A 23,588-nucleotide genomic window follows, 5' to 3' on the forward strand; every position below is an offset into this window, starting at 1 on the left:
GGCCTCTAGTATGACAGTGCAAGCCCTGACATGTCCCTTATACTGCCCTTGCCAAGCAGAAGGATAGTTCTTCCACTCCCAGTGCCTACTCATACGAAAACGACGCCGGAATTTTTGATGTTTGAACAATGGGTTTGTTGTATAAAATGCCCGTTGGTTTGCTGTTGGCTGGGGGTGAGGGGGAGGCCAATGTGCCACCGACCAGCGGGCCCGGGGAAAGGAGAAGGCGAGCGTGCGCGCGTCCGTCCCGTGTCCGCGCCGACGCAAATCCAGCTCAAAAATGGACCGGGAATGGGTCGCCCGAGGACAAAAAGCGAACGCGCGATCCAAACGGACGGCTGCGGACAAAATGGGTCTCCCATTGGAGTTGCTCTTAGAAGTAAAATATATTTAGATACTTTCATTTCTTGGACAAATAATTTCGGACGGAGAAACTATTGCAATTGCAACGAACTATGGAGGGACACTAGTAGAAAAAGAGGCTTCCAAACGCCCCCATTAGTCCCCAAAATAATCAAACCGCGACAAAAGGGGTCTTTAGTCGCGGTTCGGGAGGAGACCCGCGACCAACTATCTGGGCCCAGCGCGCTCGGTCGACAGCTGGCGAACGGGCGGTTGGCCAGGCCAACCGGGACTAAAGGCCCATCCTAGTCGCGGTTGGCCAGGCCAACCGGGACTAAAGGCCCATCCCTATATATAGGACTCAGCTCACTTCACTTCACTCAGCTCACTTCACAATATTCAGAAGGGGGTGGTGGGTTTGCTTTTGGTTCCTCCTATGCACACAAGGTGTTCGATGAGATGCCCGAGAGCCTGAAACAAACATGATATGAAGTGTCCGAGCCACACTTGAGCTTTCTCATTTATTTTTCTTCCGCGATCGCGGTTAGCAACTTGAACCTTTCATGTGTCATTGATAAAATATGCATGTGTGTAGTTCATTATTTAATTTGTATTATTTCTAGCTAGTTAGTTTAACAAATGCATGATGGTTAATTATATACTTTATATAATAATAATGCAGATGAATCGGCAATGGATGTACGGTCCCCGACTCTCCGGCGAGTTCACTACGGGTTTGAAAGATTTCCTCGTAGTGGCAAATGCGAACAAGCAGCAAGGTTTTATTATCTGTCCATGTGCTGTCTGTAAGAATCAGAAAGGTTACTCCTCCTCAAGAGACGTTCACATGCACCTGCTTCGGCACGGTTTTATGCGAAGCTATAATTGTTGGACCAAGTATGGAGAAAGAGGGGTTAGAATGGAAGAAGATGAAGAAGGGGATGATATCGATGACAACTATCATGATCATTTCGGTGATACTTTCATGGAGGATGATGCTGAAGGTGGGGAAGGGTTAGGTGAAGGTGAAGAAGAGGCACATGATGAGCCCGCTGATGATCTTGGTCGGACCATTGCTGATGCACGGAGACGCTGCGAAACTGACAAGGATAGGGAGAATTTGGATCGCATGTTAGAGGATCACAAAAAGTCGTTGTATCCAGGATGCGATAATAGTCTGAAAAAGCTGGGCTGCACACTGGATTTGCTAAAATGGAAGGCACCGGAAGGTGTAGGTGACTCATCATTTGAAAATTTGCTGAAAATGTTGAAAAATATGTTTCCGAAGAATAACGAGTTGCCCGCCAGTACGTACGAAGCAAAGAAGGTTGTCTGCCCTCCAGGTTTAGAGGTTCTGAAGATACATGCATGCATTAACGACTGCATCCTCTACCGCGGTGAATACGAGAATTTGAATGAATGCCCTGTATGCACTGCATTGCGTTATAAGATCAGAGGCGATGACCCTGGTGACGATGTTGAGGGTGAGAAACCCAGGAAGAGGGTTCCCGCCAAGGTGATGTGGTATGCTCCTATAATACCACGGTTGAAACGTCTGTTCAGGAACAAAAAGCATGCCAAGTCGTTGCGATGGCACAAAGAGGACCGTAAGTCCGACGGGGAGTTGAGACACACCGCTGATGGAACGCAATGGGGAAAGATCGACAGAGTGTTCAAAGATTTTGCAGCTGACGCAAGGAACATAAGATTTGGTCTAAGTACTGATGGCATGAATCCTTTTGGCGAGCAGAGCTCCAGCCATAGCACCTGGCCCGTGACTCTATGCATCTACAACCTTCCTCCTTGGTTGTGCATGAAGCGGAAGTTCATTATGATGCCAGTGCTCATCCAAGGTCCAAAGCAACCCGGGAACGACATCGATGTGTACCTAAGGCCATTAGTTGATGAACTTTTACAGTTGTGGGCCAGACCTGGTGTACGTGTCTGGGATGAGCACAAAGGAGAGGAATTTGACCTACGAGCGTTGCTTTTTGTAACCATCAACGATTGGCCTGCTCTCAGTAACCTTTCGGGACAGACAAATAAGGGATACAATGCATGCACGCAGTGCTTACATGAGACTGAAAGTGTACGTTTGGTTAATTGTAAGAAGAACGTGTACCTGGGTCATCGTCGATTTCTTCCCCGAAATCATAATGTAAGAAAGAAAGGCAAGCATTTCAACGGCAAGGCAGATCACCGGCCGAAGCCTGCGGAACGTACTGGTGCTGAGATATTTGATATGGTCAAGGATTTGAAAGTCATCTTTGGAAAGGGTCCTGGCGGACAATCAGTTCCGCGGGGAGTTGACGGGCACGCACCCATGTGGAAGAAGAAATCTATATTTTGGGAGCTAGAATATTGGAAAGTCCTAGATGTCCGCTCTGCAATCGACGTGATGCATGTTACGAAGAATATTTGCGTGAACCTGCTAAGCTTCTTGGGCGTGTATGGGAAGACAAATGATACAAAGGAAGCACGGCAGGACCAGCAACTTTTGAAAGACCCAGATGACCGGCATCCGGAATGGTTTCAAGGTCGTGCCAGCTACGCTCTTACCAAAGAAGAGAAGGTCATTTTTTTTGAATGCCTGAGCAGTATGAAGGTCCCGTCTGGCTTCTCGTCGAATATAAAGGGAATAATAAACATGGCGGAGAAAAAGTTCCAAAACCTGAAGTCTCACGACTGCCACGTGATTATGACGCAATTGCTTCCGATTGCTTTGAGGGGGATCCTACCGAAAAATGTTCGAGTAGCCATTGTGAAGCTATGTGCATTCCTCAATGCAATCTCTCAGAAGGTAATCAATCCAGAAGATCTACCACGGTTACAGAACGATGTGGTCCAATGCCTTGTCAGTTTCGAGTTGGTGTTCCCACCATCCTTCTTCGATATTATGACGCACCTCCTGCTCCACCTAGTCGAAGAGATTTCCATTCTCGGTCCTGTATTTCTACACAATATGTTCCCTTTGAGAGGTTCATGGGAGTATTAAATAAATATGTTCGTAACCGTGCTAGGCCAGAAGGAAGCATCATCAAGGGCTATGGAAATGAGGAGGTAATTGAGTTCTGTATTGACTATGTTCCTGACCTTAAGCCGATTGGTATTCCTCAATCGCGGCACGAGGGGAGACTAAGTGGAAAAGGCACGATCGGAAGGAAATCAACGATATGTATGGACGGTCATTCTATGACTGAAGCACACCACACAGTTCTACAAAATTCCAGCTTGGTGGCTCCGTTCTTCGAGCAACACAAGAATATTTTACGCTCGGACAACCCGGGGAAGCCTGAATCCTGGATTAGAAAGGCCCACATGGAGACTTTTGGCAGTTGGTTGCGAAAACATTTAATGAATGACAATGATGTTGGAGATCAGCTGTACATGTTGGCCAAGAAACCATCTTCGACTATAACGATTTTCCAAGGGTACGAGATAAATGGGAATACATTTTACACCATCGCCCAAGATAAAAAGAGCACCAACCAAAACAGTGGTGTCCGCTTTGATGCAGCAACCGAGAATGGGCAAAAGGTCACATATTATGGTTACATAGAGGAGATATGGGAACTTGACTATGGACCCTCCTTTAAGGTCCCTTTGTTCCGGTGCAAATGGTTCAAGCTAACAGGAGGTGGGGTAAAGGTGGACGAGCAATACGGAATGACAATGGTGGATTTCAACAATCTTGGTTACCTTGACGAACCATTCGTCCTTGCCAAAGATGTCGCTCAGGTTTTTTATTTGAAGGACATGAGTAGCAAACCGAGGAAACGGAAAGATAAGAAAACGATCAGTACATCATGCGATGATCCAAAGCGCCACATTGTTCTTTCAGGGAAAAGAAACATCGTGGGAGTGGAGGACAAGACAGACATGTCAGAAGATTATAATATGTTTGGTGAAATTCCGCCCTTCAAAGTGAACACTGACCCAAGCATTAAGTTAAATGATGAGGATGCTCCATGGATACGGCACAATCGTAAGTAAGCAGGGACACAAGGGAAGAATTGATGTGTAATAATTTATTGTACCAAACTTTGTTGAATGGATCATGTGAATTAAAATGAATTAGTTTTATTTTTCTGATTTTTTGATATATTATTTGTATTTTCAAGATTTTAAAATGAATTAGTTTTATTTTTCTGATTTTTTTGATATATTATTTGTATTTTTACGATTTTAAAATGAATTAGTTTTATTTTTTTGATTTTTTTGATATATTATTTGTATTTTCAAGATTTTAAAATGAATTAGTTTTTTTTTCTGATTTTTTTGATATATTATTTGTATTTTAAAGAGTTTAAAATGAATTAGTTTTATTTTTCCGATTTTTTTGATATATAATTGTATTTTTAAGATTTCAAAATGAATTAGTTTTACTTTTCTGATTTTTTGATATATAATTGTATTTTTAAGATTTTAAAATGAATTAGTTTTATTTTTTTGATTTTTTTGATATATTATTTGTATTTTTAAGATTTTAAAATGAATTAGTTTTATTTTTCTGATTTTTTTGATATATAATTGTATTTTTAAGATTTTAAAATGAATTAGTTTATTTTTCTGATTTTTTTGATATATTTTTTGTATTCTTAAGATTTTAAAATGAATTAGTTTTATTTTTCTGATTTTTTTGATATATAATTGTATTTTTAAGATTTTAAAATGAATTAGTTTTATTTTCTGAAAAGTATATGAAAAAGGACCTTTAGTCGCGGTTCGTGCTTTCCGCGCGGGAACGAAAGCGGCGCGAAATACCCTTTAGTCCCGGTTGGGGAGGCGGACCGCGACTAAAGGTACCCTTTAGTCGCGGTTGGTGTCCCCAACCGGGGACTAATGCTTTTCCTATATAAGTGTGGCACTTAGGATTTTTCCACATTCTCCCCCGACGCTTCGACGCCGCCAGGCTGCTCCTCGTCACTGTCGCCGTTGCCGCGCCCTGCCCCGTCGCCGCCCGCTCCTCCTCGCCGTCGCCAACGCCTCCCCGACCTCGCCGTCGTCAACGCCTCCCCGACCTCGCCCTGCCCCAGTGAGCTCCGACGCCCTGCCCCAGTGAGCTCCGACGCCCTGCCCCGTCGTCGCCCGCTCCTCCTCGCCGTCGCCAACGCCCGCCGCTGCCCCTGCCCCTGCCGTCGCCGCCGCCTGCCTCCCGCCGCCGCCCCTGCCCCTGCCGCCGCCTGCCTCCCGCCGCCCGCCCGCCTCCCGCCGCCGTCCTCAAGCAAAGAAAAGGAAGAACAAAAGGAAGAAGAAAAGGAAAAAGAAAAGAAAATAAGAAAAGAAAAAGAAAATAAGAAAAGGAAAAAGAAAATAAGAACAGGAAAAAGAAAATAAGAAAAGGAAAAAGAAAATAAGAAAAGGAAAAAGAAAAGGAAGAAGAAAAGGAAAAACAAAATAAGAAAAGAAAATAAGAAAAGGAAAAGAAAATAAGAAAAGGAAAAACAGAATAAGAAAAGGAAAAAGAAAATAAGAAAAGGAAAAAGAAAAGGAAGAAGAAAAGGAAAAACAAAATAAGAAAAGGAAGAAGAAAAGGAAAAAGAAAATAAGAAAAGGAAAAAGAAAGGAAAAAGAAAATAAGAAAAGGAAAAAGAAAAGGAAAAAGAAAATAAGAAAAGGAAGAAGAAAAGGAAAAAGAAAATAAGAAAAGGAAAAAGAAAAGGAAAAAGAAAATAAGAAAAGGAAAAAGAAAATAAGAAAAGGAAAAACAGAATAAGAAAAGGAAAAAGAAAATAAGAAAAGGAAGAAGAAAAGGAAGAAGGAAGAAGAAAAGGAAGAAGAAAAGGAAAAAGAAAAGGAAGAAGAAAAGGAAAAAGAAAAGGAAGAAGAAAAGGAAAAAGAAAATAAGAAAAAGAAAAAGAAAAGAAAAAAGAAAAGGAAAAAACAAAATACTTGGCAGTGCTAAACAAAAACTTCTATGCAAATTAGTGCTCAATAATCTTATTTTTTAATTCCTCCTGCTCTATGTCCCCTTAATCTTATTTTTTTAATTCCTTTATACTTAAAGAATTTTTACTACATGCAGGAGTGACATATGGCAGACGATAGAGCCGAGCCGCTTAGGGATCCGGAGGCTGAACGTTATTTAATGGGCATCATCAACAACGAGATTCCTTATGTGCCGGGTTCAGAATATGAGCAAGAAGAGGATGTAGTCTCTTCTTTTCTGAACCTTGACGGTGGAACAGACATTGTCGATGATCAAGAAGGTGAAGGAACGGACATTGTCGACGGAGGTCAACCGTCAACAAACGACGATCTCGAATTGCAAGTAGCAACCACCTCCGGCGAGGTATATATATACATTGAGCCTCTCGTGATACAAACTTACTGAAATGTGAATACATATGTATTAACGCGCGCGACTCTCTTTCTTTTTTTAGCCCTCGGCCGGATCGAGTACGACAAAGCGTGGCAAATCCAAGGCGATGAAAACAGGAGAAACATATGCCATTGAGTTTGTCAGTGAAACCGGCAAGCCCCTACAGCACACCTCAAAGTTTATCAACGAATGCGGAGTCGTTGTTAGGGACAACGTCCCGATCACCGTCCAGGAATGGAAGGAGCCAAAGAAGGCACGTCTTGGTTTCAGTTTTGTCGACAAGAGAACGAAAAAGGATTGCTGGAGAAAGCTTATGGAACATTTCATTCTACCTCCGGAATACAACAAAGTCGATGAATTCGGTAACGAGGTTCCGGGTGGACGTGAGAGGAGGAGGCTAGTTAAAGAGTTCGCTCTTCAGAAGATGGGCGAAGCATTCCGGAACTTCAAGAAAAATTTAACCCGTGACTATGTCAACAAGGGCAAGACTCCGGATTTCAATGGACAACATGAGAAACTGAAAGATGATTGGCCAGAATTTGTGAGGCAAAAGCAATCGGAGCATTTCAAGGAAATATCGAAAAAAATAAGGATAATGCGAGTAAGAAAAAGTTCCATCATATTATGGGGCCAGGAGGATACCGCCTTTCGGAGCCTAGGTGGCAGAAGATGGAGGAGGACCTGAGGGTGCGAGGAATCCCTCTAGGTACAGAGGGGTGGGACCCAAGGGCCAAAAGCTGGTGGTACGGGCATGGGGGATCGCTAGACCCGGAGACAGGGGTGTGTGTTCACCGGAAGAAAAAGTTTGCTCCCACCCAAGCCCTTATTGACGCAATGACCCAAGCTCAAGAGGGCTTGATCAAGTTCAACAGAGAGAAAGACGCACTGACAACAGCCCTCGGGAATGATGAACACGGAGGACGTGTACAAGGCAAAGGCAAAGTTCCGTGGAAAGTAGGGTTTTCCCAGGATAATGACCCGTACTGTTACAGAAGCCGTAAGAGAAAGACGGGCCGGGATGCAGATCTTATGGCGAAGTTTGCATCGGAACTCCATGAGTTGAAGCAGACCGTGCATGAACTAGTAAAAAAAAATCGGCTGCAGGGCCGCATGAAGATCATGAAGCGGATCGCGGAAGCCAGCAGCGGAGAAGCAGCGTGGCTTCCACGGATGCCCCGCCTGGTGCTAGTGCACCGATGATCGAGATTCGTGCACCGGAGCCTCACTACCCCCTGGATGATGTAAAGGAGATGAAAGAATGTGATCTGCATTATCCCGTGGGGAACGTTTCCACGAAGGTAGCTAGCGGCAGTGCTTTACCCTGTACACCTGGAGCACTCCACCACAACAACCCCATTGCATATGGATATGCTCGTGTCACGGTGGAAGACATAGTCCAAGGGTTTGAGGACCTGGAGATTGACAAAGCTACACCCGAAGGGGAGAGAAGACTTGGAGATGTCAAGCGCCAGATCATTCTATGGAAAAAGAAGTACATAGTGTTTCCAGGCAAGGCGCCAAGGCTAACAAGTCCACCCCCCTTCGATGGTGGTGGTGGCGGTGGTGGTGGTCGTGGTGGTTCACCTACACCTCCTTCACGCCATTCGACGCCGTCCCCCGATCCACAACCTCCGGCGGGTACGACGCCCCCCAATCCTCCTCCGGCGGGTACGACGCCCCCCAATCCACCTCCGGCGAAGAAGCAGAAGCAGGCGGACAGCAAGGAAACCCGCTCCTGGACTATTAACCCGGACCCTTATGTACCTAAGACCACAAGGGTACCGGAGCCATCACTGAAGCCTCTCCTCCCAAGGCCTTGGGAACTTAGTGAAGCTGAAAGCAAATTGGCCGCGTCTGCTGATTATGAGAAATGGAAGGCGATAAAAGAGCCTGAGCCCAAGCAAGTATTCACTAAGAAGCAAAAGAAGTGGGCTAAGGATTTTTTGACGACACCGTCCCAAGCCGAGCTGAATATGCCTGACGACTATGGACATGAACTTCGTAGGCAAGCAAAAATATTGAAGGAGGAGAAAGAAGAAAGTAAAAAAAAGGAAACAAGTTGACCAGCTCGGGATGCAGAATAAACAATCGATCCCCCCGCTCATAGTGAAAGCCGGTCCGGAAGAGGACCCCGAGATCATAGCAGTTGCGGCAGCACTTGGATTGACTGTAGCGAGTGCCATGAAACAAGCGTCCGAGATGGGTTTGACTCTTCGTGCCTTCTTAGGCCTTGAGGATGCGCCAGTATGTGAGATAGCATTACAATATGTGCGGAATGGGCCTCTCGTCGAGTCTGCGCGGGAAAAGAGTCTACCACCACAAATGCGAAATCTGCTACGTTGGTACAAGCAATTCATAACATGGGCCGACAAAGAATATGTTTATGCGGATGTTACAGAGGAGCATCACACCAAACGGTACTCTGTACAAGTTCATATGAGTGAATTGTTCCAGCTGTTCAATCTGGGCGACCTCGACAAATCTATGCTGAGTTGCTACGTTCTGTAAGTGATTTATTTCTACCTCATCTCGTTCTTCATTGCATATATATATATATATATATATATATATATATATATATATATATATATATATATATATATATTGTCCTAACTATATTGTTGCGTACGCTATTATGCAGATTGAAGATTTGGGAATGCAAAATAAGAAACATCCATGATGTTGGGTTCATTGACCCACATATCGTTAATGGACATGTGTTACAAAATCACCCCAAAGACGTGGAGAAAGACTTGTACAAGTTTCTTAGAAAGCATCAACTCAAAAGTCATATTCTATTTCCTTACCATTTTGGGTGAGTGTTTCTCTTTTGTTTACTCCATGCATGGTATGTCTAATCGATGAGTTATGCATGAATGTGCATGTAACGTGTCCGCAGGTTCCACTGGATTCTGCTAAATATTGAACTTCACACCTCCAGAGTTCTAATCATGGACTCTATGGATTCGGATCCATAGTGTTGGGCCGACATGAGAAAAATGCTGCAAAAGTAATTATTTTCAATCATTTGAGCTCTATATCGATCGGTCTCTTTCGTTCATTTCCTAATATCAAGTAACTAATAACTCCCTTGTTCATTTAATTTTCTTTGCCCTATAGGGTTTGGAGACGGTTCTCAGAAGAAATTGTCGGTGAATTCAAACATGAGCTAGATTTTAGAAGGTTAGTTAATATGGATAAGCAGCCACCGGGGACCAATCTATGTGGATACTATGTTTGTGAGAACATCCGGAGACACACCTCTGAGCGGAAGGCATCGGATAGCGTGCGGAAGGCGACGAATAACTTGCGGAGGAGGCTTAGTCCAGAAGCTCGCTTTCGACCAATTCAAGATGAATTAGCAGGATTTTTCATGAGGGAAGTCATCAATCCTAAAGGAGAACACTATACCGAGGACGAAGAAATTTATATGCATACCCGAGATTGAAACTTGTTCGAAGTTGTATATGGTCATCCATCCTAATTGTGTATGGAAACTTGTTCGATGTTGTATATGGTCACCCGAGATTGAATATATATTATATATTTCTCTTGAATTCTTCTTGTTTGAAATTTCATATGCATGTATATAGTAGCGTAGAATATGTGTACTGAAACTTCATCAAAATTAAATAAAACACAAAATAAAATATAAAAGAAATAAAACACTACAAATTAAAAAGAAACCAGGTTTAGGGGGGCTAAAACCCTAAACCTGCGGAGGAGACCTTTAGTCCCGGTTAGCCACGACAACAGGGACTAAAGGTCCTCCGCCCCGACGGACCCCTGGCGCCCACGTGGACGGGCCTTTAGTCCCGGTTAGCCATCCGAGAGTAAAGGCCTTTGCGAACCGGGACTAAAGGGGGGTTTTTAGTCGCGCATATTTAGTCCCGGTTGCACCGCCGGGACTAAAGGCCTTTGCGAACCGGGACTAAAGGCCTTTTTTCTAACGCACATTGGAATTGCCCGGAGCGTATTAGTAATTATTACCAACGGTCAAGACAGCTCGTACTAGTACCAGTTGTACCGCACTGCATCTGCATGGTACATGCCTCGCCGCCACGTCGATCTTTCATCCCGAAAGAGCCTGACACCTACCACCAAGCGGCGCATACAGGAACCATCCCAAGCCCCTGGACCAGGTTCGTCGACGGTCGACGCGACGACTCCTTTTTTCACGGCAATGTTCGCTGAACTTCCGTCGCCCTGTCTAGGAGTATTGCTCGCTCCACCGATCTGATCTTCAAGCCGCCCAGCCCAGCAGTGTATGCATGGGCTTAATTAGAAATGCAACAGTACGCGGCGGCATTGAAACTGCAACTGCTCCGTCGCACGTACAGCTGACGGCGCAGTACAAAGTTGGTGATCATGCGTTGTCCCCACGCCGCCGTCGGTTTGCTCCAGCTTCCCCTGAACCAATGTGTCTAGGAGCAACAAGGCGTGGATCATCCTGCTCCCCTGAACCAAGTTCAGTGGCCGGCCAAGCATGCATTGTTTTTTCCTTTTTTTTAGCCAAAAGCATGCGTTTGATTTCCACATGCCTAGGTTCAGTGAATCTCCTCCACCCGAAGTTCTGTTGAACCCTGCCACTGCCAGTACCAGTGCAGTCGTACATCGGCGTTCTCGAATCTCGAGTATCCGCTTCTCGTTTCACCCACAGACTTTTGCAGAAAGTTCGAGAACCTTAGAGCAACTCGAACGGGGTCGACCCAAACGGACGGCGTTTTTGTCCGTTTGGGTCGGCCGCCCGCCCGCCGTCCGCCTTTTTTTAGTTTTGGATCGGCAGTGCGCCCAACGGGCTGACCCATTTCATGACCGCGCGCGTTTAAGATCATGACGTCGCCCTGGTTTTGGCGCTCCAGCGCGCGGGGAAGGTTCGCGCGTGGGGGAAAGCGGCATAGCGCGCGCTGGTTTTGGCGCTCCAGCGCGCGGGAAAGGTTCGCGCGCGCGCCGCTCGCTATAAAGAAGGCGCTTCCTCCACACTCTGTCCGCCGCCCACTCTCGCCGCCTCTGCGCCACCATGTCGATCCGCCGTCTGGGCGCTTCGGATTTTCGCGGAGTCCGCGAGCGCCGCTCCGGCGCCTTCTCCGCCGAGATCTGGTTTCGCGAGAAACGTTTCGTCCTCGGCACCTTCGACACCGCAGAGGAGGCGGCCCGCGCGCATGACGCGGCGGCGTGGCGCCTCCTGAGGCCTCGTCGGGACATGAATTTTTCCAACGTGTCGAGCCAGCGGGCGCAGGATCTGGCGCCTCTCCCGCGGCTTTTCACCGACGAGGATCGTCGTGTCCACCGGAGGCGGCAACGTCGCCTCGCCATCGCAGAGAAAGACGTGGAAGCCTTGATGGTGTGGCACGGAAGCTTCCCGCAGGACATCGTCGACAAGCGCCAGTTCTACAAGCAATTGAGATCGAAGAGGAACGCGAGGAGGGGGGATCGAGCCGCCTATCGGGAGGACAAGCGTTCGCGGAAGCAGGCAGCTTAATTGAAACTGAAGCTACGAGAAACGTCGGGTTGGGACTTTGAAGACGAGCAGCTTGCTGACGCCTACCTTCAGACATCGGAGGAGGACATTACCGAGTCGGAGTCAGAAAGCGACGACTAGTGGTCTTTTTCTTTTATCTGTCTACGCTAGAACTATCTATGTACTGAAAAAATGCCGGTGACGTAGCACGCGGGCGAGGTTGTGAATCCACTGTGCCACCAACCAGCGGGCCCGGTGAGGAAAGATGGCGAGCACGCGCGCGTTCGTCTTGTGTCCGCGCCGACGCAAATCAGGCTAAAAAATGAGCCGGGATTGGGTCGGCAGACGGACGAAAGCGGACGCGCGTCCGTTTGGATCGGCGCGTTGGGCCGGATTTTTTTGTCCGCGCCGACCCAAACGGACGGCCGCGGACGAAATGGGTCGCCCCATTGAAGTTGCTTTTAAATAAGTCACAGAAATTAATTACGGTACACTGAATTCTTTTTATCCAAAGGATTCGGGTTTTATCCAAGGGCAAAAACCAGGTTCCTCCATCCAAGCGGCCAAACCTTCAGACATCGAAGAAAGACATTATCAAGTCGGAGTCAGAAAGCGACGACTAGTGGTCTTTTTCTACATCCAAGCGGCCAAACCCAACCAAACCCAGCAGCAGCAGCAGTAGCACTGGGGGAGGCAGCGAGAGCAGAGCTGGCAAGCAAACCAAAGAGAAGCTCCATCGCGCCGCGCCGAGCGGCTTCTTTTCCCCGCTCTCTCTCACCTCCCTCCCCCGCGCGCCACCTATAAATACCGCCTCCCTCCCCCCCTCCTCTCCCACTCACTCAGACGTCACAGCCACAGAGAACAAGCGAGAAACCACTCTGCACGCACGCCCACAGAGAGAGAGGAAGAGAAAGAAAGAGGGAGAGGGATCGACATCCGTTTGATTCACCGTTCATCATGAGGCCGATCAGAGAAGGCGAGGCGCTGGTGGGAGTCGCCGGGGCGCCCGCGGCGGCCGGCCACGGCACGCACCCGGGGGCGTGGAGGACGCCGACACCGTACATCTTCATCGGCTTCACGCTCATGATGGGGATCATCGCGGTGGCGCTGCTCGTGCTCGTCTGCACGCGCCGCAAGCCGTCCGGGTCGTCGCGCCGGGGGAGCGCCGGCGAGGACGCGTCGGCGCGCGGGATGGCGCCGCTCGACAGGGAGCCCAAGGTCGTCGTCATCATGGCCGGCGACGACTTGCCGTCCTTCCTCGCCAGCGCCAGGCCGTTCGCGTTCCCTGACGCCGTCGAGCCGCCACGCCAGGCGGACGCGGTCTGAGCGCGCGCGCGCCGCGCCCGTGTGCCCTGCGGGACGCGGGACCAATTTTGCTCATCAATCAGATTTCTAGGATTTACCCTAAGTAATTTTGTCGGTAGTAGTAGTATCTAGTTCGATGAGATAACCGGCGCGCACGACGTGAGCGCCCGGCGGCGTTGAGATCTGTGAAAGCGAATGAAGTTTCGGCTTTTGCATTTGCTTGCTTTTTGCCTGCTCTCTAATTCGATTTTTTCACTCACAAATTTTCACGCTTCTCGTTTGGGTGGGCGGTATTAACTACTCCCCAGTCGTCGTCATGCTGAGACTCTGTCTCTCTCGTAGTGGTAAATCTCAACGATGAGTCACCAAGCATTAACCACCCCTCAACAATGAGAGAGAACCACTCTCCAATACTGATCCAGATTGATCTGCAGGCATGACACAAAGTGATGAGCATTAGTTTGTGCGAAATGACGGGGCTTTACACGATTGCTGTAAACAGTCACTGCCGGTTGCGCGCACGTTGAAACGTGCACAGTGAAATTTCGGTCTCTGTTGAAAAAAAAACATGACTAATTATAGAACATACTCCCTTCCTTCATAAATACTAGTTGGATATTTTAATACGAACTACGTACATACGGATGAAAATAAATGAACAAGCACACTAAAACATGTCTATATACTACATCTGATTCACATAAAAAAATTAGAACGTCTTATATTTGTGAACAGAGGGAGTAAATCATAATTATAGCAACTAGTAGGTGAATTGATCATCATAAACAGCAATTTCGCACACACAACAACCAATACTTCCATAGCCTTTTGATGCTACCGCGAATATATACTCGTCCACCGCACTTATATACTCTACCGCAATTGGCATGAACACGCTCTTTTTATCTTACATATCAAATCACTTGTTTAGGTTGATTAGTATTTTACCTAGTGAGACAATCATGTCTATTATGTTCATTATGATGTTTCAATTTTATTATTTAGGTTAAACTTAGAGGAAATTACTCATATTTTCAAAATAAAAAAAAACTAAGTACATGCAATTTTCTTCAATTGATTTTGTTGTACCCTACAAACCTCCCATGTATGACGGTTTGAATTGCCAGAGATGGTGTGCGACAAACCATCATGAAATGCTCTTTAGCAGAGGGACCAGTTACTCCTGAACAGATTGAAGCTTCCCAAGATACTGAAATCCTCTTCAAAGGTGTTGTTCTGAGTTTCTTGGCAACAAGATCGTTAATCCTTTCATGAGCATTATGTTTGGCGAGGATATGTGAGACAGGCTCCAGACCAAGTTCAGTGTCTTGGACACATGAAGTGAGTTATATGTTATGGAACAATACCATGAGTACAAAGTGTTTTAGTCGAGCATGCTAACAAAATACAGTCACTCAATAAGAAGCGTGGATATTTCAATTGTGTGTTACCGAACAAGACTTTCCTTCAAGGAGGAAATTTGCCATTGTTTGGAGACACATGGGCCATGAGTTTTCCGTTCTGAATCTCATTAGTGGTCTTGACCTGGAAGATAATACGAGGAGAAAAGACACATGTGATCCAGCCCATGAGGGGAATTCTAGGGACTATCTCATGCACAAGAGGAATTTGCAACCCCAGAAGTTTAAGAACAAGAGCAACTATGAGGGCAAAGGAAAGTTTGAAGGCAAAAGCAAGACCTCACAATCTATTAACTTTAGGAACTAAGATGAGACTGGTAAGAAGGAAGGAGCTTGACATGTCTTCAGTGAATATGAATATTGGGCTCCTGATTGCGTGAATCGCTTTGACAAGGGGTAACATGGGAACAACGACAAGACCGACCACTTTGTTATTGGTGATAGTAAGGTGAAGGACAACGGGTATGGTAATTTTTTTTTGTTATTTCAGTATGTCATTCTTATGAACGGTGGATTGACACGTGTGCCAATATGCATGTGTGTGTTGATCTCTCCATGTTTTCTTCTTATCATGTCCCAAGGACTACCTATATGTTGATTGGAAATGGGCCACATGCTTTTGTTCATGCTGTACAGTCGATCTGAAATTTACTCCGGAAAAGATCGTGCGGCTAAATAACGTGCAACATGTCCCTACGGTCAACAGAAATCTTGTTTTCATGTGTCATGGTGGCTATAAGTTGGTCTTTCAGTCCGATAAGATGCTAGTGTGAAGATGTGTGCAATTTATTGGTAAAAGTATGAGTGTGAAAGCTTATTTTGCATGCCTTTGTCAGATTTGTCTTATTAATCATATTTTTCATTGAAAATGAATCATATGTCTGGTATTCACACATTTACCATATTAATTTTTGGATGCATGAAGCGACTAGCAAATATGAAGCAAAGGTTTGCCATTTTTATTCATTAACCGGAATGGAGTTATCTGATTAATTAGGAAAAAATCAGGAAAAGTTATATTACAAAAAAGCCCAACACATAGGGTACTCGTGGACTACTTGACGACTAACAAAATATCAGCAGCAATAATAACACAAATTGGATCATCGGGGCATTGTCCATCGATATCATGTCTAAACCAGACGACTTCGACTTCACCTCAGACAAACACCAATCTTAACAACCGTAAAATAATAACACCAATTAACAAAGCATCGCCAAACAATCAACCATTGCATGGATCGAGGATAGATAAATCTGATTTTGAAGGCAAGCTTCACAGGAGAAAGTTGCGAGCCTCGAACCGACCTAGTTCAACACATCAATCAGACAATATCATCCACTTAAAACCACAGTCATGGAGTATCATCGTCGTGACACCGCAGCACGCAGCTCCCATTTCTCTCAGGGTGAGAAACAAGCATAGACGCACCCTCACTAGCATACCGATGCATGATCGCCTGACATGTGATCCTTGTACAGTGCACAAACTAGCCTAGAGACCAAGCTAAAAAAAACACTGTCTACACAATCGCGCTGGATGATAAGAGCATCTACAATCAGACTTGGCAAATCCGGCCCCAAAAGCCCGTAAACGCGCCGTCAGGACACGCTCGTGAGCATTTACTGGTCACATCTTAAATTTCTCTTCTCACAACCGGACACCTCAATTAGCAATGCCTCAAATCCATACAAAGTAATGTTACTACATGAATGATGCATTAAACACATCGCCCGGCTACTACATCAGGACATGCCATTGGACAATCAAAATTTGGCATGTTCTACCTACATACTAGCTATGCAGAAGATCATCCATGGTCGTGCTTGCCCTTCTCGGTGCTCTTGTTGTCCTTGTCGCGGAAGTAGCGGTCGAAAACGCAGTACGGATTGAGCCGGATTTGCTCATCGTCGGAGCTGTCCAACCCATCGATGTCTTCCTTCTCCTCCGTTGCGGGCAGTCTGGCCATGGCACGGACCGCCCGATTCTGCCCTCGGACATGGGCGCGCATATTTCCCCGTTGCCGCTTCTTTACAATGCGGGCGCGGATGGCTTCTTCCTCTGCAGCAGCGCGCGCTGTCGAATCAGCGGCATCAACCGCCGCCATACCGGCAGCGAGGCGGGCCTTGGCCACCCTCATCCTCTCCTCCCACTGCGGGCACACTGATCCCGATACCACTCATACTCCGGCGGGCCCGCGATGGGGAAAGGAAGATTGAAAGGCTCACGGGAGGACCGCAATGATCCAGCCCTGGAGGATCCAAGCGCCCGATGCGGCGATGCAATGGATCCTCACCGGACACAGATACTGCCGTCGGTCGGGCGCGGTCCTCCAGGGAGCGGCGGAGTGCAATGCGGATGGTCATTGCCTCCTCCAACCCGCACGGGACGACACCCCAGCCGACGGATCTGCACTGATCGGAGTCAGATCCACTGCCCGCCATGTTAGTGAAGACCGGAGATCGCCGGACAGGAGCTTGGTTTGCTGAGTGGGGTGGAGTGGAGTGGATTTGGTCCGAGAAGCGGATGTGTGAACAAATATATGTGGGTCGGACGAGCCATCGTGGGCCGGGCCTGACGTGGCGGACGCAGCCAGTTGCGCCCGGACCTCCCATATATATCCATCTCATATTTGAGCTGGATGTGAGGGATGCCGGTCAGCCCGAGCGTCTTGAGGCAGGTTTGAGGCGTTTGTCTGAGATGGAGATTTTTGACGCGTATCAGAGGGGTTTGAGATGCCCTGCTGTAAATGTTGTAACCCAAAGAAACTTTTTTTTACACAAACCCACATGGCTGATCCATCAATCCATCCAGGCGGGACCGATCGAACAGGGGCCGGGAAGCGAAGAGGCCGTCTCTGCCCGCGATTCGCGCTGTCGATCTTGATGCATGCATGGTCCTCTCATTTCACGTCGACGAGGAAGGATAGATAGCACGGCCGGTGGCAGCTCGCGGTACGATCGGTCGGCGTCGAACCGGGGCCGCGGGCTGTCGCGTTGCTGGCCCATGGCAAGGATCGAATAGCACACGCACGTACGTCCAGTCCGATCCATCGATCGATCGATCGATACATCGACGCATTATCCTCTCGATCATCCATATCCATGCCGATAACAAGCGACGGCGCGTAGCTCCACGCTATGCCGTGTGGCCCAGGTCAGGCCCAAATGAGATCGATTTGCTGTACATGAACGACTGGGCTGGGCAATGCGATCTCTTTTCCTAGCACGAAAAGGTGACGGTGCGTAGCGTAGCTGCTGAGCGATCGTGCGTGCCGTGCGGCGGCCGGGGCGTGCCGGGCGGAGGAGCGTACGGCCGACGTGACGCCGCGAGGCCCGCTCAACGTGCTCGTGTCTGTGTCGACATGGTTTACCATTGTGACGACACCTTTCCGTGCCATGCAGCCGCTGCTGGAGCCTGGAGTGGAGGGTTTTTTTCAGAGAGAAAAAAATGGGCGATCGCTTTTGGTTGAACCCTAGCTAGTTACGAGAGACGCTGGCGCAAAGGGACGCGGCGGCCCAACGGCGTGTCCAAAGGGACGGAAAAGGGCGCAGCAGGCTTCATGGCTAGTGGAGTAGCTACCACGATTGCTCGACCCGGTGATGAATAGGATCCGAGTCATCGCTCTCGTCCTTTTCCTGGGCCTGGACGTTAGCGGCAGCATGTACGTAGCACTGCCGTCGGTTGGCTCATCGAAAGGATCGCCAACCATGGCATCCTGCTGCGTCCATGGGCGCACTGCTCCACCGTTCCCAGCAGATCAGATTAGAGAGAGAGAGAGGGGCTCCAACTGAGCCGGAATATTCGTGAGGATAATGCTCCTCCCAAGTTCCAACCTCGCCTCCCCTTTATCTGACATCCTACGGAGGCCGCACGTACACGCGCCCACCTACTCGAATCGCCTTTCATTCACTCCCTCTTTTCTTCTCACATACGAATTGGCCGTTTGCGAAGTTTTTTTTTTAGGATCGAATTGTGAGGTTTTTCGATGGACAAGTGTTCGCTACTCTCTGAATTTTCCAGTTCAGAATTAACATCGAAATAAACTAAGTAGTGAGAACGTTAAAGCACCAGAATTGCTCCAAGGTCTCCGTGACCGTAATAATTCGGTAAACGAGTTAACTACTGCAATGATCATCCAATTCCAATAAATAAACGTCTGAACTGGAAAGCATCAAGCCAAGGGCCAAAAGAGCAGCTACAAAAGTTGGCGGATAGCAATAGGCCAGGAGGCAGCTACTGCTACTATCATTATGTTTCCCAAGCAGTCCAGTGCAGTGCAGCACAGCATCTCTGACTCGGAACTAATCAGGGACTAAACATTTTCTCCCTGGCCATGATGACCTCGGCCTCGGTGGGCCGGGTACGGCAACATGGAAGGGCGGCGAAGACCGCCGGAGAGGAGGAGCAGCCATATGCTCCGGGATATTCTCCGCGGCAAAGGGAGCAAAAGGACGCTCGCTCGTCGGTGGAGGAGGCAATCATGGTGCCCGCCCGCCCGCCGAGCACTGCAGTAGTCGGGTACACAACAAGCAAGCTGCTGCTGCTGTTCATACTCCGTATCTGGTTTCTGACTAGGCCCCCACTCCCTCTCCCTCCCTTGAAAAAGTCCAGATAGCTCGTCGACTTTGTACCGTGAACTCTAAAGTTTCTTACGATGCGCCGCTTCCACTAGCAACAGCAACAGGGTAAACCATGCATGTCCGCCAACCTTATCCCTACGGAACTGGTACGAAGCAGACACGACGCCACTGCTCCGGCGACAAGGAAACAACCGCCGCCACCCAGACCCTATGCACCATCTCTCCGTCCGCCCAAACCCTAGAACTGGTTCGCTTTCACGCCTCTTAGGTTTGTACTTCCAGAACCGAAGGATGCGCACGAAGAACAGACTAAGCATCTCTCAATCCGATCAGCTCCATGGAACCGTGTGTAATTCCAGAACGCACACAGATTGATAAGACTTGAGCCCTTGAGGACACCTCTACGCTGGCTAGCCATGAGCACTTCTTCGTTCCGATCTGCTAATGCATGAAATGTATGATTCGGTAGTGTAATTCCAGAACGCACCTGGGTTGATATTTGACAAGACTAGGAAGAACTTCTATGATGGCCAGCTATGGTAGTTGGAGTATGTAGTGTAGGGTGAGAATATGGTGACGAGGACGCAGGGAGGAAGAGCACAAACTTTGTTTTGTTGTCACCCACTCCCCTACGGGCTCGGGGTCGAGGCGCCGCTTCCGGCCTAGCTAGCCGCAAGAAAACACAAAGCGCTCCATTTTGGAGAGTGCCATGGCCCCGCGTGCCCTGACTCCGATAGTATCATGTTGGCGTTGGCATTCGCTGTTGGATTTGGACCTCTCTATTTGCTTCTCTTTCCCCCAATCTACTTTTCTTTCCTTTTTCTTCCCACTTTCTCCATTTCAAGATATTAATAAAAAACAAGGATTTCTTCAACTCTTTATGATTTAGTGGAAACCTTTTCACCTTTCTTAAAATAAGGACTGAGTTGAAACTTATACCGGGGACGATCCAACTCGAGAGAAAGAGGAATCGGCGTGCCATTTCGCCATTTCTTTACCGCTTTGTCGCGGCGAATAGGATTGGGGGACACCTTTGTAAAGGGGCCACTACTAGCTTTAGCCCGCTGATGCTTGATTAGATTTTTGTAGATAATGGGTTCTCCATGAGCTAAGCACAACTTATATGATTGATTGATCTCGGCTGCAAAGTTGCAACAGATACGATATGTTTCGTGAGCAAGTACGGTTCGAGTTGACATATGGTGCTCCACAGAAAACAGTGGCATGTGAGCTCGGCATACGTGCGGCCCAAGTGGTCTATCCGATCGATCGGTCGATATTAGTGGCCAGGCTGCGACCCATTTTAGCAGAGACGTAGTGCAGCAGCTGCAACAAGTTAGGCTAGAAGACAACTGCAGGCCTGCAGCACGCGTGTAGTAGCAAGAAACAAGTAGTACAGGCGCCAAACGGGTACTACAAGTTGCAGTACAAAGTACGAACAGATAGGGGTGCTAGCCGATAGTACAAGTGGATTTTGCCTCAGTGTGCGCACCTGTAGACCATCACATCCTCATTCAATGGCTTAGATTCCGTGCCCTCCGACTTCATCGTCACCATCCCGCTCTCCTTCCCCGATTCCGGTTATGGCGGTTTTGGCTCCCACGGTTGTGGGATCGGGCTATCATGGAAACACATGTTCCCTTGTCGCCTGATCCCCGCAATGACGCCGTTGTCTTGCTATTGTCACCGCCTCCTGCTCACCACAAGCGGGTAGGAAAAACAAAGTTTGAAAATGCCCAAACTTTGTTTTGGGCATTTTCCACGTCAAACAAAAAGTTTCTCGGACAACTTTCAATCAATTTGACCTAGAGACATTAGTTTGAAATCCAATGGCTGGTCCATCATCTTCATCCTACAGCAAACAAACTCGAGCTTCCTCTCTTTTGACAACACGTCTCATCTCCCCCACATCTCCTTTCACCGAGGGCATCTCCAAGGGAAGTCATCAAATATGATTACCAAATGTCCGGCGATATTCATCAAATGGCCGTTCATTGTCCAATGGAGAGAGAAGAAAGATAGGAAAGTGAGTTTACAGTGGAGTCCAAGGCTGATTTGGCAGCGTCTGCGGATGTTCGGACTCCCCAACCCCACCCCACCCCCTAGTTTGGAAATTGTTTGTGTGATTTCGAACGTCCGTACCAATCCGCGAGTGACCGCTGTTGGATCGCCAAAAGTGTCCAACGTTCGTCCAAACATTAGGGGAAAGGTTTGATGATCCATGTTGTAGATACCCTGAACCAATCAAGCATCTTGCTCGATCACGACGAGGCCACGTCACGGACACCATGGCCGGCTCCGTCGTCTGTCTCGGCTTCGGGGGCTGCTCTCCTATGCGCTCTCAAAATCGACCAAGGATGCAACAATTATAGGTGTATGAGAAGTAGCATGCCCTAAAAACAAAGGGAGACCAGGAATATGATTTTGGTGAGAAAATTCGTACTTCCACTAAGTGGGTAACAAAAAAATCATTGTTAACAAGCATATTCTGCTATTTAAGAGACTGTAGTACGTGTAGTTTTTTGTAAGAAAAGTACTACGTGCCCTCTAAAAGTATATAACCTCCATTTCCAAATGCAGGCGACGGGACCTTGGTTTGATAAAGGGCGGCGCATACAGTCCGTTGCATAAATTCTACGCGACGTGTCGACGACGCGCTAGGCTCCCCTATTTTTGTTTTCTAGTCTGTGTGCTCGCGTTTGAAGACCACACAATGGATCAATGCGCCCCATGTAATCCTATACTCGTTTTCACTGTGTACTTTTAGCTCGTTTTCACTGTGTACGTTTCAACATAGACAAGGAACCGAAAGTTCACTGTGTGCGTTTCAACATGCACTTAACCGGCAGTTGCAGTCTACTAGAACAATCATGTTAAAAGTTTGCCCGGGGCCGGCGAGTAAGCTCCGTCACTTCGCACAAACTTTTACTACGTGGTGATCAAACTCGATCAGGATGGGAGAGCGGCTAATACTGCATGACTCACGGTGAAACTTCCGAGAGAGACGGGCGAGTATTTTATACCGCCCACCCAAACGAAAAGCGCTGAAATCTCAAGTGGAAATCAAATCGAATTGGGGAGCAGCCAAGCAAGCATCATGCATTTATTGAATGAGGATGCAAGCCAAAATTCCATTCGCTTTCGCATTCACAGATCTCAACATACGCCGCCGGCGCGCTCACGCCATGCGCGCCGCTCACCTCACCTCGCCAAGAAACGTAAACCACTACAGCTCTATCTTCTCTGCTAATTGAGTAGATTCTACGGACAGATCACGCAGGGGGAATCCTAGAGGCCAAAATTGGTCCCGCGGTCACACGGGCGGGCGTGCGGGCGTCGCGCCTACGCCGCGTCCTCCTGCCGCTGCTCGCCGGAGTCGGTGGCGTTCACGGCAACAGGGAACGCGAACGGCCTTGCGCTGGCGAGGAAGGACGGCAAGTCGTCGCCGGCCATGATGACGACGACCTTGGGCTCCCGGTCGAGCGGCGCCATCCCGCGCGCCGACGCGTCCTCGCCGGCGCTCCCCCGGCGCGACGACCCGGACGGCTTGCGGCGCGTGCAGACGAGCACGAGCAGCGCCACGGCGATGAGCCCCATCATGAGCGCGAAGCCGAGGAAGAGGTACGGCGTCGGCGTCCTCCACAGCCCCGGGTGCGCGCCGTGGCCGGCCGCAGCCGCCGCCGGGGCCCCAGCGACCCCCACCAGCGCCTCGCCTTCCCTTATCGGCCTCATGATGAAGGATGAATCACACGGATGCCGATCCCTCTCCCTCTTATCTCTCTCTTTCTCTTCCTCTCTCTGATCTGTGGGCGTGCGTACAGTGGTTTCTCGCTTGTTCTGTGTGGCTGTGACGTCTGACTGGGTGGGAGAGGAGGGGGGAGGGAGGCGGTATTTATAGGTGGCGCGCGGGAGGGGGTGTGAGAGAGAGAGAGAGAGAGCGGGGAAAAGAAACCGCGCGCTCGGCGCGGCGCGATGGAGCTTCGCTTTGCTTGCCAGCTCTGCTCTGCCTCCCCCAGGTGCTACTGCTGTTGCTGGGTTGGGTTGGGTTGGGTTTGGCGGTCTCTCTCTGTTGCTGCGGCTGCATGCACATTAAGACTAGCCACAATGGGTACTAACATAGACTAGAACATGTCCATGTTACTAGCCTATGTTA

At 48.3% G+C, this 23,588-nt stretch overlaps 2 protein-coding genes across 2 annotated transcripts; one reads left to right on the forward strand and one right to left on the reverse strand.

Moving 5' to 3' along the window:
* The first annotated feature begins 12,943 nt into the window (after positions 1-12,943).
* On the forward strand, positions 12,944-13,645 carry LOC123166298 (protein GLUTAMINE DUMPER 6). Its single transcript, XM_044584076.1, has one exon. The coding sequence runs from the start codon at positions 13,083-13,085 to the stop codon at positions 13,449-13,451; it is 369 nt and encodes a 122-aa protein (XP_044440011.1). The 5' UTR covers positions 12,944-13,082; the 3' UTR covers positions 13,452-13,645.
* An 8,786-nt stretch (positions 13,646-22,431) lies between these two features.
* LOC123166348 (protein GLUTAMINE DUMPER 6) lies at positions 22,432-23,289 on the reverse strand. The gene has a single exon (XM_044584136.1). It carries the CDS (start codon positions 23,165-23,167, stop codon positions 22,778-22,780), a length of 390 nt encoding a protein of 129 aa, XP_044440071.1. The 5' UTR covers positions 23,168-23,289; the 3' UTR covers positions 22,432-22,777.
* Positions 23,290-23,588: the final 299 nt, after the last annotated feature.

Source organism: Triticum aestivum, chromosome 7D, assembly GCF_018294505.1.
Source record: "Triticum aestivum cultivar Chinese Spring chromosome 7D, IWGSC CS RefSeq v2.1, whole genome shotgun sequence".
NCBI classification, from domain to species: domain Eukaryota; kingdom Viridiplantae; phylum Streptophyta; class Magnoliopsida; order Poales; family Poaceae; genus Triticum; species Triticum aestivum.